The sequence below is a fragment of the Haemorhous mexicanus genome, chromosome 2, assembly GCF_027477595.1.
Source record: "Haemorhous mexicanus isolate bHaeMex1 chromosome 2, bHaeMex1.pri, whole genome shotgun sequence".
NCBI classification, from domain to species: Eukaryota; Metazoa; Chordata; class Aves; order Passeriformes; family Fringillidae; genus Haemorhous; species Haemorhous mexicanus.
The window spans coordinates 42,100,603-42,114,114 of record NC_082342.1 but is presented as its reverse complement, the minus strand read 5'-3'; the positions used below and the strand labels follow the sequence as shown (position 1 = coordinate 42,114,114).

General features: G+C 44.4%; 1 protein-coding gene across 1 annotated transcript; it reads left to right on the top strand.

Moving 5' to 3' along the window:
- The first annotated feature begins 2,105 nt into the window (after positions 1 to 2,105).
- On the top strand, positions 2,106 to 6,598 carry GPR83 (G protein-coupled receptor 83). The gene is made up of 4 exons (XM_059838571.1): positions 2,106 to 2,682; positions 3,512 to 3,637; positions 4,646 to 4,779; positions 5,596 to 6,598. The coding sequence occupies exons 1-4, from the start codon at positions 2,296 to 2,298 to the stop codon at positions 6,218 to 6,220; spliced, it is 1,272 nt and encodes a 423-aa protein (XP_059694554.1). The 5' UTR covers positions 2,106 to 2,295; the 3' UTR covers positions 6,221 to 6,598.
- Positions 6,599 to 13,512: the final 6,914 nt, after the last annotated feature.

The window sequence follows — 13,512 nt, the reverse complement described above, 5'->3', positions numbered from 1 at the left end:
CTATGCAGCTGCCTGATTTACTGTTGGAATGCTGGGGATTATTGAGCAAGGCTAAAATTGGCAGGAGCAGGTACCAAGCTGCCAAATCTGCTATAGTCTGTTCTCTAATAACAACCAAACATAGGTGAGCTGCTTCAAGAGCTCATAATGGCTCATGTTTTAAATACAAAACTAAATCAGAAAGGTGTTGTGAAGCAGAGAAAGGCACACCAGCAACGTGGGCGACACCTGATGCAGAGAGCTTCCACTGGACTTTTCCATGACCCTTTGTGGGTATTTTGGGTGTGCCTGCCCAGAGTGGCTGGACCACCTCCTCTGGATCACAAGACACAGAATGCAACTCAGAGGAGGGTGGGCTTGAGCTGACTTGGGGAAATGTTCCCATCCTGCAGCAGCCTGGCTTAGGAGGTGAGAAGATACCCTGCTCTCCTGGATGAAGCTTATCTTCAAAGGCAACAGCAACTCTAGCTACATATGCAATGGGTACCCTGCTAGAAATTAAGAATTAGATAAAGGACCATAAATAAGCAAAGCTGATAATTTTTGCTGAAATACAGATTGTAGTACAGGAGAACAGGATATAATAGATGTGAAACAATAAGAGCTGGTGTTTGAGTGGCAGAAGAGGAAATGCCCTTACACACTGGCCAGCAGTGCTGGAAGGGAGAGGGGGACTTGGGAGCTGCTGGAGCAGCATAGCAAGCAGGGGGACATTTGCCACTGACCCCTCTGTTCTCATCCCAAACCTGTAAGAACATTACTCTCTCCTACTTTCTACTATTTTCTTGAACCTTTATTTGAGACTGGTTTCCTGACAGTGCTTCTGAGTGAGACATGTTCCTTCTCTCTGAATGTCAGTCAGGTGTGACTGCCACCTTAGCAGCTCCAGCAGGCCCACTGGAAAGCTTTCTCTGAGACAGTTGAATTGCCTGAAGAGCTTAAATTGCTCAATTTAATGGAAGAAACAGACTGTGGCAGCAGTGTGCAGAGTAGCATTGTGGGTTGTCCATTCTGCTTGCTCTATTGTGTCCAGCTCCTGAGGAGTGGTGAAGAGAAGACTGCCTGAGCAGTTCACTGAGGCAGTCACAAACATCTTTTGGAAGAGTTATTGTCCCCAGTGAGTGACAAGCTTATAATACAAGCTTTTCAGAGAGTGGTAATTTAAGTAATGGTTAAGTAAAGCCTTTTATGCATAAAACCAGCTCTGGCTGGGGTTAGTTGACATCACTCAAGCAGATCTGTCCTCAGCAGAGGTGCAGCACTGGCACTGTACATGTGCAGTTGGGAAGTGGCACATCTTTCTGTGTAGGATTTGTGTGTCTTGGTCTCCTGGTCCTGATTTACTATTTCCTGCTGTGTTTTGTGACAAAGGCAGAGGGAACACACATGCTGCTGTCTCGTCAGTGCTTGGGATCAGCATACAGCTTCTTTTGCTTTGGATACTGGACTCACTGGGCTGGGACAGTTCCTGTTCTGTGTCCTGTATAATCACATCTTTGTAACTACCTCTGTTTCTACAAACTTCTAAAAAGAAGTTTCACAGACTTTTATTCCTTTGGCTGAGAGGAAATACCTGCCAAGGGGAAACTTGTGTATTCCATGTCTCTGAAAGAAAAAATGTCATTGGAGAAATACTCTTAAATACAATAAGGCAGCTTGTTAATTACAGTTCATCTATTCTATTCTATTCTATTCTATTCTATTCTATTCTATTCTATTCTATTCTATTCTATTCTATTCTATTCTATTCTATTCCCTGCTAAGAAATAGGCTGAAACTTGCCTGCCAGACCTGTAAAACAGCTCAGATTTGACCTGTCCTGAGAGAGAGCAGAACTGGCACACATGCTGCTGGTGTACAGAGAGCGTGGAACTTGCTTGAGCTGGGCTGCTGGTAGAGAAAACAGATTCTGACATCTGAAGAGAGTGATTTTGCCATTCTCGCAGATGTACTTACCTCGGAGTAGCGCCCGGGAGCGCAACTGCATGGAAAAGCAGCACGTCAGAGCACAAATTATGTCATGCAGCCCAATGACTGCAGAGGATCCCGGCTCGGAGCTCGCCTGGAGATATAAAGCTGGCTGCAGGAGCAAAAGTAGCGGCGAGCTGAGCGGGAGAGAAGCACACTGCGGGAGGCAGGAGCATCTCCCCGCTCCTGCTGCTCGTGTGCCGTGCCTGCAGCCCCCGAGCGCGCCGGGCTGAGCGAGGCAAGAGCGGCTCTCCCGGCACACGGAGCGAGTTCTGCTCTCGCCAATGAGCTCTTCCAGAGCCGGAGGAGCAGAGCAGCGTTCCAGAGATGTTATCCTGTTTTGTCTGGCTCACCCTCCCCGACTTGGTTAACGCCTTTGTGACCCCAGGAAAGTTGCCCCTCAACGGGAGCCTGGAGAAGACTTTTGTAGTCCCGAACGTGTCGGGTTTCTTTTCCTGGGATAATGACAGCCTGGCCGACTGGCAGAGCTTTGTGGACAGGAGCCGGTACGGAGCGGAGTCGCAGAGCCCCACGGTGAAAGCCCTGCTCATCGCAGCGTACTCCTTCATCATCGTCTTCGCCCTCTTCGGCAATGTCCTGGTCTGTCACGTTGTCATCAAGACGAAGCGCGTGCACTCTGCCACCAGCTTGTTCATTGTGAACCTGGCTGTAGCCGATATCATGATCACGCTGCTCAACACACCTTTCACCCTGGTAAGAAGGGGCAGAGATGCCTGGGATGCCCCACCCCAGAGGGAAAGGAAGCTCCTCAGCATCCTCAGACATGGTGCAGCCTGGGATGGGGGGGGATGCACCACCACAGTCCACCCCATGACTAAAGTAAATTTCTCTGGGCCTCTGCAGTGCCATAAAGGTGCTTTGGAGGCTTTTCCTGCTTTACACTGCTATAGGCAGTGTGGATGTTCTGCAGATACCTGTCCACTCCAAATTACAGCTACTGGAGCTGCCTTTGGAAAACCCCACGTGTATTTTTCTTCTCTGATTCATGTTATCTAGCTGAAGATTGGAAATTACCCATTTTTTAAATGTGCCCTGATAGTACTTGAGCAATAATAGCCTTGTAGTGATTGCTTAGTACTTTGTAGCATCTTTTTTTTTTTCCCCTTCTCTTTTCTAAAATATTTTGAAAGCAAGGCTATAAACCTCTTGAAAAAAATGAATGCTTAGCATCGTTTAACAAGCTGTTCTGAAAAGCCTGAAGTGAGATAAGATGTACAGGTCAGCCCTATCCCACGAGTGGAGATTAAAAGGAAGAGCAAAGGTATTCACTCAATAGCAAGGCTGCAGAAGGATACACTGTAAATAGAACAAACATCTTTTTGCGCTGCACTGCTGTATTGTTCAGGAGGCCACTGAGCAGCAGTAACCTGCCTCTTCAGTGTTCAGAAGCCAGAAAATTTTACAATTATACAAAGAACCTGCTATCTTAGAAGTGTCTTTTACACAGCACAAGGAATTGTGTACTGGAGGTGTACCTATAAGCAATTGTGGGGTGCACAAAACTAATGGTCTTCTTTTTTAGGCTCGTTTTGTGAACAGTACCTGGATCTTTGGGAAGGGGATGTGCCATGTCAGTAGGTTTGCACAGTACTGCTCCCTCCACGTCTCTGCCTTGACCCTTACAGCCATTGCTGTGGACAGGCACCAGGTGAGACCTCTCTGAAGCAGAAAGTTGGAAAGTTTGGGAAGGCATAAGTAATCTGAGAAAGGATGATCCCATGTCCTTTGCCTTTCAGCTCCCAGGGAACAATAAGATTAATGAGAAGCTGACAGGGTAGGGGGACAGTCCTTGTCAGAATAGTTTCAAACCCACAGCAAGGAAGGAGGTATCAATCCCCTTGCTATCTCTTCCAGCTGAGCAAAGGGAGTTTTTATGCAGTAGATAATCCAGTAGCGCTCAAACAAGGAGGAAGATCAAGATCCTGATAGGAATTCATGTGGACAGCTCTCCTTTGTGGTGGCTTGTTCAGCACCAGTGTTGTCAAGGACATCCTGGTTAACTTTCTCAGCTCTATCTCCTGGTGTTCTGGGATGTCCCACCTCCTGTTACCCTGAATATTGGAGATCTGACTGTAGCAAACTGGTATTTGTCACAAGCAGAGCTGTAGCTTGCTGTTGATAATGGGCTCAAAGCTGAGGACATTTGGGTATTTTCAGCTTGGAGTCATCCAACAACCACCCAAAACTGTTTACAGTTGGCATTTTCTGCTAGAAAGATTGTTTCCAAAAAGTGCACTCGCTGTCAGAAGCATTCCCATGGAGGTCTGGTTAAACCCTTTGCTTCTTTGGGTCACTGATAAGGAAGAGTTTGGGACTTTTTTCTCCACTTTTTTCTTTTTTCTTTTTCCCCATGAAGGAAATTGAACCTGGTAATGGACATGTGTTAACAGCTCCTGGTATGCAGTTTTTCCCACCTAGATGAAAGTATTGAAATTTGAGAATAGGACTAGGATCTAACTTGAACCATATTTCATGGTGTTAAAATTCAGGTTTACATGGCTTACACTCATTGGGAGCTGGGTGAAGACTGTACTGCTTGCATGCTAAATTACCACATTAGGTAACAGATTTCAGGCTGGAAGATCGTATGAAAAAAAAAAAAGTATAATTTTTTCCAGAAATGTAATAAGCCTAGATTTTGGTTTATTTTGCACAGGTTATAATGCACCCCCTGAAGCCTCGCATATCTACTGGAAAAGGTGTTATGTACATCTCTGTAATCTGGATCATGGCAACTTGTTTTTCCCTACCACATGCTATCTACCAAAAGCTCTTTACCTTTGAGTACAGGTGAGGATGTGCTTTGCTTTCCTCTACAGTCTCCCTGGAGGCCAAACTCTGAGCAGTCATACTTTGGTATATTCTACTGAAAATCTTGAGCATATGTCAAGGTCTGCCAAACATGGATCTAAACTACAATTTTCGTCTGATTCCTTTCGCAATGTCTGATACCCTGTCCTTTTTATTCTTAAATAATGTATCTTTATTCTGTTCCACTAACCACACAAAACAGGCTAAGAAGTTAGAGGATTTGGCTTGACCCTTTACTTCTATACACTGGCATTTTATGCCATATACCATTCTGGCCTGTTTGGGCAGACCAGAAATGGGAAATAAAAAACCTCAACCCACCAACCAACCAAACAGAAACCCAGTAAAATCTAACAGGTTTTAATCTAGTCTTTCACCACAGGAAAGTATGTAAATCTGTCTCAGCTGTCAAGAGCCTTAGTATTTGGAAAGTGCTTTAATGAGGGAAAGGTCCTTAATATTTGCAGAGAATGTGTTCCTATTTGCCAAAGGACAGAAAATAAAAAACTGCTTATACGCAGCTGGAAATTTAGTAATTGATGAAATTCATAAAATTATCATAAGGTCATGAATGCCCATAAGAAATTATCACCACATTGCTCACTGGCTGTTCCATGGCTTAGATCCTTGAAGAGCAGAGCTCTGCTCAGCTGTGACATTTGTGAGATAAACAGAGTTTGCTTTCAGGCCCCGTGGCAGGAGCCCTCTCCCAGCTGCCTCCTTGTTTCTGATGTACTTATCCCGCCGTGCCTGGCCATATGTGCCTCTCATCCTGTCCCATCTCTCCGTTTGCAGCGAGGATGTCACCCGGTGCCTGTGTCTGCCAGATTTCCCTGAGCCCGCTGATCTCTTTTGGAAGTACCTTGATCTAACAACCTTCATTTTGCTCTACGTCCTGCCCCTTCTGATCATCTCCGCTGCCTACGTGACAGTGGCAAAGAAGCTCTGGCTGCGCAACGTCATCGGGGACGTCACCGTCGAGCAGTACTTTGTCCTTCGCAAAAAGAACAAGAAGACCATCAAGATGCTGATGCTCGTTGTCGTCCTCTTCGCAGTCTGCTGGTTCCCCTTGAATTGCTACGTCGTCCTCCTCTCCAGCCAGACCATCCACACCAACAACGCCCTGTACTTCGCCTTCCACTGGTTTGCAATGAGCAGCACCTGCTACAACCCCTTCATCTACTGCTGGCTCAATGACAGCTTCCGATCGGAACTAAAGGCTTTGCTCAACATGTGTAGAAAAGCCCCCAGGCCCACGGAGCAGAGGCTTCCCTCCACAGTCCCATCCTACCGACTGGCTTGGCCAGAAAATGGCAACTTCAAGAGGTTGCAGGCTTCCCATGTCCTTCCACCATCCTCCACCATCCAGTCAGGAAAGACAGACATCTCTGCAGTTGAGCCAATAGTAGCTGTGAGCTAAACGGTGGCCATGGACTGTGCATAGATTTGGCAAGAGCTAAAAGCTGGGAAGATGTGGAGCCCTGGCCACACAACAGGTGATAAAACCAAGAAGGAGGTTCTGCAGGAGGCAGTATGAAAGAGCTGCATGTTTGATGCAGGCTGATGACAGTGGTGTAGAGACCCTAGAGGGGAGAAAGTTAACTCTTCCCAGGAAGGAACTTTCGTCTTTGTCAAGGTGACTTTTGGACTGGCTCGCAGGATGGGGATCTCTGCATGTGTGTTGCTGATGCCTGCATGATTAAGCCTTTTTAGAACTAGGACTCTGTGTTTTGCTGGTACTTAAAGTACAGACTCACCACATCAGATATCCCTTCCCCTTTCCTGAGTCTCCTCGTAGCAACATGGAATTGGTTGAGGTCTAGACCTTTAGGTTGCTGTCTGAGATCCAGAGCAACTGGGTAGGAAAGCAATCTTTCTAAACTGGGGTCTGAAAAGTCAAGACCTGTTCAAAATGAATGAACAGATCTATTCCATAATTATTTTTTTGTGTGTGTGTGTTTAAATACACTTACAGAAGTTGAAATTATAATAGACGTTGATAAATAGGAGCCTCTTACATCACAGGCACTTTTTCTAAGATAGATTTAAAGAAAAGTGGATGCCTATTCTTCAAGTAAGTACATGTTTTTCTTCAAATAGATAACTAAACCCAAAAAACATACGAAAAGTTGGACATAACATTCACGGTTGGAGAATGGATAATTAAGTGCTATTGTGGGTTTGGGCTAGAACCCTTTATCAAAACATCTTTTCATCATTGTCAAGTTGCAGCTAGAGGATCACACAATTTAAATTTTTAACTTGCCTTTGAATGTTGTTCTCTTACCCTGTAAAGCTCCTGTGTACTAGGGAAAATATATTTTCATGAGGGCACTGGCATTGTGCCAGCATCAAACCATGACAATTTGTCACTTCAGACATTTGGAACATTTAATTCCAACTAGGATGTTAGCTCTCTGGAACCAGTTCATAAATTAACTGCTTTGAGAGAAGAGATGGTATCTCTGATAGCAAATAATAAGAATGGAACCTTTGTCTGCAACTTATCCTCTGGTTGTACAATTTTGGTGCATTTAAGGATAGCTGAGATGTGTCCTATTTGGAGTGGCTAAGAAAATTCATGACTGCCAAGTGCCTGAAGTAGATTTCAGAACTTAATGTTCTCAGCAGAAGAAAATATGGGTTTGAATAAGAAAAAAAATGGTGTTCCAAAACCTGTACCTTATATTGCACAGAAAAACAATGCTTCCTTGTGCTGTGGAAATTAGCTTGAACATCACACCGGGATGACCCATTCCACATTTAACTGGCAGCATTCAACAGTGAAGTGAGAAAAATCTTATTATAAATGGAAAAAAAAAAAAAAAAGTGAAGCTGATTTTCTCAGTGTTCTGTAATAAACTTACAGTTCTGAAATAATTTGAAGCCTTGTGCAGATTTTTGACTCCTTATACCAAGTCCCATTTCTTCCCTCAACACTTGCGATGCATCAGCCCTGAATTGTTCAGGGGGTTGAACTGGATGATCACTGTAGGTCCCTTGCAAATGAACTATTCTATTCTATTCTATTCTATTCTATTCTATTCTATTCTATTCTATTCTATTCTATTCTATTCTATTCTATTCTATTCTATTCTTTCTCAATTGTGCAGAGCTTGTGAACCATGCTCCCCATTCCAGTGGCAGCAGAATCCAGCACTTTAATAGCAAATACATCTCAGTAAGATGTCCTTTCTGAAGCTGAAGGAAACATCTTAAGATTCACAGATTTTGAGTGCAGTTGTCATCCTGCTATATATGAAGAACACTGCTGTAACTCCAGTAGGCAAAATCCTCAAATGTCCTCTCAAATGCTGCTGGTGAGTCTGAGTGAGGCTCCTGCAGTTACAGCTCTGCATCCTGCAGCCCTGCACTGGGTAGCAAACCTTTCTCCTCCAGGCTCTGCTCAATCTTGCATCTGGGCACAAGGGGGGATGCAAGAAGATGAAGCCATTTGATTTGAATCAAAGGATCAGGAGGGATGGACTGGATAAAAGGAGAAGAAGAGATAGATTGGACAGTGAACTTCAGGAACCTGTCCAGGAATGAACAGGTGGCTGGTGGCCAGCAGAGGTACAAGCCTCAGAGAGACTTGGACAGCATGGAAGAGGGGGACATGATTAAAGCCCTGGAAATGGTGTCCTTGGAAACTGTACATTGTACATTGTGTGTGCTACAATGTGCTTAAAGTGGTACAGCGTAATTTCAAATAATTAGCTATTTCTCATTTTCTTAATGTCTGATTTGGGATTCTGGACAGACATTTGGCATTCACCAGTGCTGCTGAAATCAGTGGGGGGGGGGGGGGGGGGGGTGTGTTCTGTGCACACAAAGTGCAGTATGATGCAAAATACTCCAAAAATATTACACTCTGGGCAATTTAACTTGGGCATCCAGGCTTCATGGGTATTTTTACATTCTACCCCATCTCTCTTGCAGACCAGAGGGTTCTTTTAAAGTTCTAATACAGCCATTGGTGCATAAACTGCACTCAGATGCCATCTTGGTGGGTGTGAAGGGAGGATCTAAATGTGGATAAAATGAGACGTGTACAGAGTGGAGATTATCTTCAATTTTCCATTTGCTGTGTGTTTGCCGGCTGTAGCTGGAGTTTTTTATCTCTTTTGGATTTGGGAGGTGTTGCAGAAGGCACTGAACAGCTGTTCATTGCAGGAGATCTGCACAGGAGGCATTGCGTGTGTTTTCCTAGTGTTTTATTCATTTTCTCTGCATAGAAAGATGCAGAGACCTTGCAAGGGAACACAGACAATGCCATGATGTATTTTGCAGCTTGTGCTATTCTGAATAGCACTCAGGGGAAAATAAATCCTTGAAACCACCAACCACCCCTTGCTTTTACACATAAAAGGAGGACAGGTCTTCGAAGCACACTGAGATCACGCAAGGAAAAGATAACAAATTTCTCCTGCACTGAAGAAAGGCACTTAAGCTTTGGTTGGTGTGGTTTCTAACTGCAGGGCAGCTCACCTCTTCTCCTGTCAATGTAGGATGAATTTCTCCTCTCTGCTGATGGAGATGAAAAGGCAGCTGCTTTAAATATAGCACTATCCTGTAACTCCAGGAATAATATTCCATTGTCTCTCTGGCATTTTCAAAGGATATCAGACACCATCTCCAAGCTGTGTTTATTTACTTCCACCCTTCTTATAGAAGAAGTGCTGGGAGATTCCAGAGACTTCAAAATCACAGTTTTCTGGAAAGCACAAACCTCTAATTTCTTCAATGAATATATTAACTAGCCACCACCTGTGGTTACAAACATGGTTTTTATATCTGGCAGGCACTGATCTCTTCTCGTTAGTGACCAGTGACAGGACACGAGGGAATGGCACGAAGCTGAGTCTGGGATAGTTTAGGCTGGATATCAGGAAAAGATTCTTCACCCAGAGGGTGGTTGGGCCCTGGAGCAGGATCCCCAGGGAAGCGGTCTCAGCACCAAGCCTGACAGAGTTCAAGGAGCATTTGGACAACACTGTCAGGCACAGGGTGTGATTCCTGGAGTGTCCCATGCAGGGCCAGAATGATCCTCATGGGTCCCTTCCAACTCAGGATATCTCATGAATATTTTTTAGGGGGCATATTAAACGTGAAACTTCAAGATGTGTTTGGATGCAGTTTGGGTAGATCACGATTAAGGGTCTGGCTATGAATGGCATAGAAGTCATGAATGGATCGCTCCGCAAGACCATGATATCATTGCTGGCTACAGGCTTGTCTGCTTGTTCCAAATTTCAGGATACAATTGTGCACTGAAGCTACCTTGAAGGGAGCTTATGCTGGGCTTAGCAACAGCTGCATGAAGCTGTACAGCTCTGGGATGTGAACAGGTACATCTGCACAGCACTGAGCTATGACCCGTGCGTGCACTCAGTTGTTTCAAGAGCTCCAGGGATGTCTTAGTCCTCTAAGCAAACTGACCTAGAAACTACATGTGGACACACAGAGAGCTTTAGAATAGCAGTTTCCCAGGAGACTGAGAATAACTATTGTTCACATCTGCCTTATTCAGAAAGCTCTTGAGTGCTGGTGAGAGCGCAGCCAGGTCCCTGCTGACGCAGTCTGCCAGCCTGGTGTCGGGGCAGCGGGCTGTGAACGCTCTGCACCCACGAAGGCACCTACACCACCCTACAGCTCTTGGAGGCTTGGCTGGAAGTGCTGTGCCTTCCCACAGCCTCGGTGTCCAGTGCTGGCAGCTGGTGACGTGCTGTTTCATTCCTGATCTTGTGCCATGGAAGGGTAATGAGGATGGGATCCTCCTCTGCTCTCCCCATCCTGCACAGCCCAACTGAAGGGCAGCCCCTGCTCCTTCCTGGGGGTGGCACAGTGGGCTTGGGAGAAGGTCTGGACTGGCATTAAAGAAGCAGGGAAATTCTTTGGCCCATCTTTTTTTCTTCTGGGTGCAATGTCCCACATAGCCTGTCCTGTGGCTTGCAAATTTGAAGACTTCTGAGTCATGGTGCAACTAAACTTTCCACCTCTTGCCTTAGGCTCAAAGCCATTTAATGATAGTTAGAGAGGCAGAGGTGAATCCAGTGATCATCACAATGTCCTGACCAGGAAAAAAATTGCCTTTATCTACAAAACAAATCAGTGCCTCCTGGCCAACTGCCATCGTTTGTAAACTGAGTGTGGAATATCCCTTTGGCCACTTTGGGTCAGCTGTTCAGGCCACATCTCTTGCCATCTTCTTGTGCACCTGCTCTTTGGCAGAGCTTGGGAAACTGAGAAGTCCTTGGCTTATGGTAAGCACTGATCAGCAACAACCAAAACATCAGTGTGTTATCAGTATTATTTTTGTACTGAGTCCAAAACATGGCATTGTGCCAGCTACTAAGAAACAAGTAACTGTATCCCAGATGAAACTAGGGCACCAATTAAATAACTGAAGATCTAACAAATGATTCCTGGCTCTAAGGTGTCAGCTTACTTATTTTCACAACATGTGGGGTTAGGTCCATCCAGAGCAGATATGTGGTGGTACAAGTGCTTGACTTTTAGCCCCTGAGGTCACAGGGATATAAGGATTTTAAGCCATAGTTACATTTTTTGGTAGGCTTTTTTCCAGTTAAAAACAGGATGATGTGACAGAGGTCTGTCTGAGATCACAAGTTTTTAATAACATGAAGATAAGGACTTGTTTCAGATGCTCTAAAAGTATGTCATCAGCCTCTGAAGGTACAAACTTGGTGGAATATGTCAGAGGGACATGTAGGGTGGTAATAATGAAATTTTCATGGTCTCATCCCTAGTGGTTTTTGGAAGATGCTCTAGAAGTGAGCTATTTGCCCAGAATTTGTCTTGAAGAAGTCCTGAGACAGGGCTTGGGAATGATGTGACACTTGAACAGGGAGGACAGCAAGGGCCAAACCCTTGAACTTTGTATCCAGCATTCCTGTTCAGCAGTGCAAACACATTCCAAGAGAGGCAGACAGTAGCCTTAGGCTCTGCTTCTGATCCTGCAGCTCAGATTCCCAGCTGAGAGTCCTTGTTCTGAGCTGGGCAGCAGCACAGATTTCTCTCATCCCAGCTGAGTTCAGAAAAGAGGGAAAAAGCAGACAAAGCCCACAGTTCCTCTGCTGCTGGATGGGAGATTTCACCACTGTTGGTTTAGGCACATGAAGTTTGTAAGTTGTGCAAGAGCTAAAGCAATTCAAAGGTAGCACAAGCAGAGTGAGCCCAGGCTGTTTTCATCCCTGGACTGCTTACGCATTCAAATGCCTTCCAAGGCACCTAGCACTTTCCCTGGACTCTGTGGGGAAAGCAAGAATCTGACTCAGCAGCCCCTGGGCTGGGTGGGAGTTCATTGTCGGCCAGGAATGTTGTTTGCATGGAGGTGTTTGGTTAATCTCAGTGATTATAAAAAGTTTGAGATTACTCACATCAAAGAATCTGAAGAAACAAGAGAAGATGCAAATTTTACTACCTATAAAGATTAAATAGTGTTTTAGTGTGAGTTCTTTGTCACAGTCCTTCAGGGGAGGGTTGATAACATGACATGAACCAAACAGATGTTTGAATATATGATAAAAAGTCATACTGTTTTCATTACATTGTGTCACTTCAGAAATATACTTTTTTAATGGTTAATAGGAGAAATTACTTCTTATCATTACTCTAGTAATTTAAGTCAAATATTCCATTATGAGTAAAGCAGTCTTCTGGAGCTTCTGGCCACACAGCCTGCATGACAGAAACACCAAACTGCCCCTAATCTACAGCTAGGTTTTCATTTGTGCCACTCTCACGTGGTGTGTGCAAAGTGGTGCTCAAAGAAAAGATTCCTAGGAAAGATTATTCCCATGACACAACTTTGCTTCTTCCCCACTTCTGTGACAGACTCACCTGTGCCTGTACTGGGGGTTAAATCCCTCTTACCACCTCCATCTTCAGAAAACCACTCACAACCCAATTTCTGTCTTTCTGTTCACAAAGTGCAGTCAGGACATCCTTTGTTAATGGGGCTCTAGGCTTAGGCACTAAACTAACAATCAAAGTTGCTATTAAAATATCCTCTGTTCCCCATAAGGAAAAAAAAATGGACCTAAAATATATATCTTTATTCTAAAAGTGACTGACAACATCCAGAGATAGAAAAACAATGGATTACAGCTGCTTTTAGAGGCACACCATCTGCTAATGGAATAAATATTTTACTTGTTCTCTGCAGTTTAAATCACAAGTTTTAAATCTCACAAGAGCCACTGAAAGGCAAAGCATGTGCAGAAGAACTAGTTGCAACTCTCCTACATTTAGAGAATTATTAATACCCAAGTGTGGAGAGAGAATGGACAAGAAGGAATGGCATGGATCAAACCTGAACCTTGACATTGCCATTTTACTTTCTGGAATATTTAGAATATTTAAAAGAGCATAGTGGTGAAGGGGCTGAAGATGGACTCTTTTCCATAAGGCCTAAATTGGCATTCAGCCCATTGTTTGAAAATGGCAAAACACAGCAGGAGCAGCGCCATGAAAATATAAGTAGAACTGAGCTGGGCAGTTCAGAAACACATCTTAGAACAGGAAGATTCAGCTGAAAGACACAGCTGACACTGTGGCCAATTTGTAGATAGTAAATTACATAGAGGATGTGCTATTTATCATGTGCTGACATTTTCTGTTGCTCTGACAATTTCATGAGAACAAAAATAAAAAGAGCAGAATTATATCCACGGTCCAAAATGTTTTCTC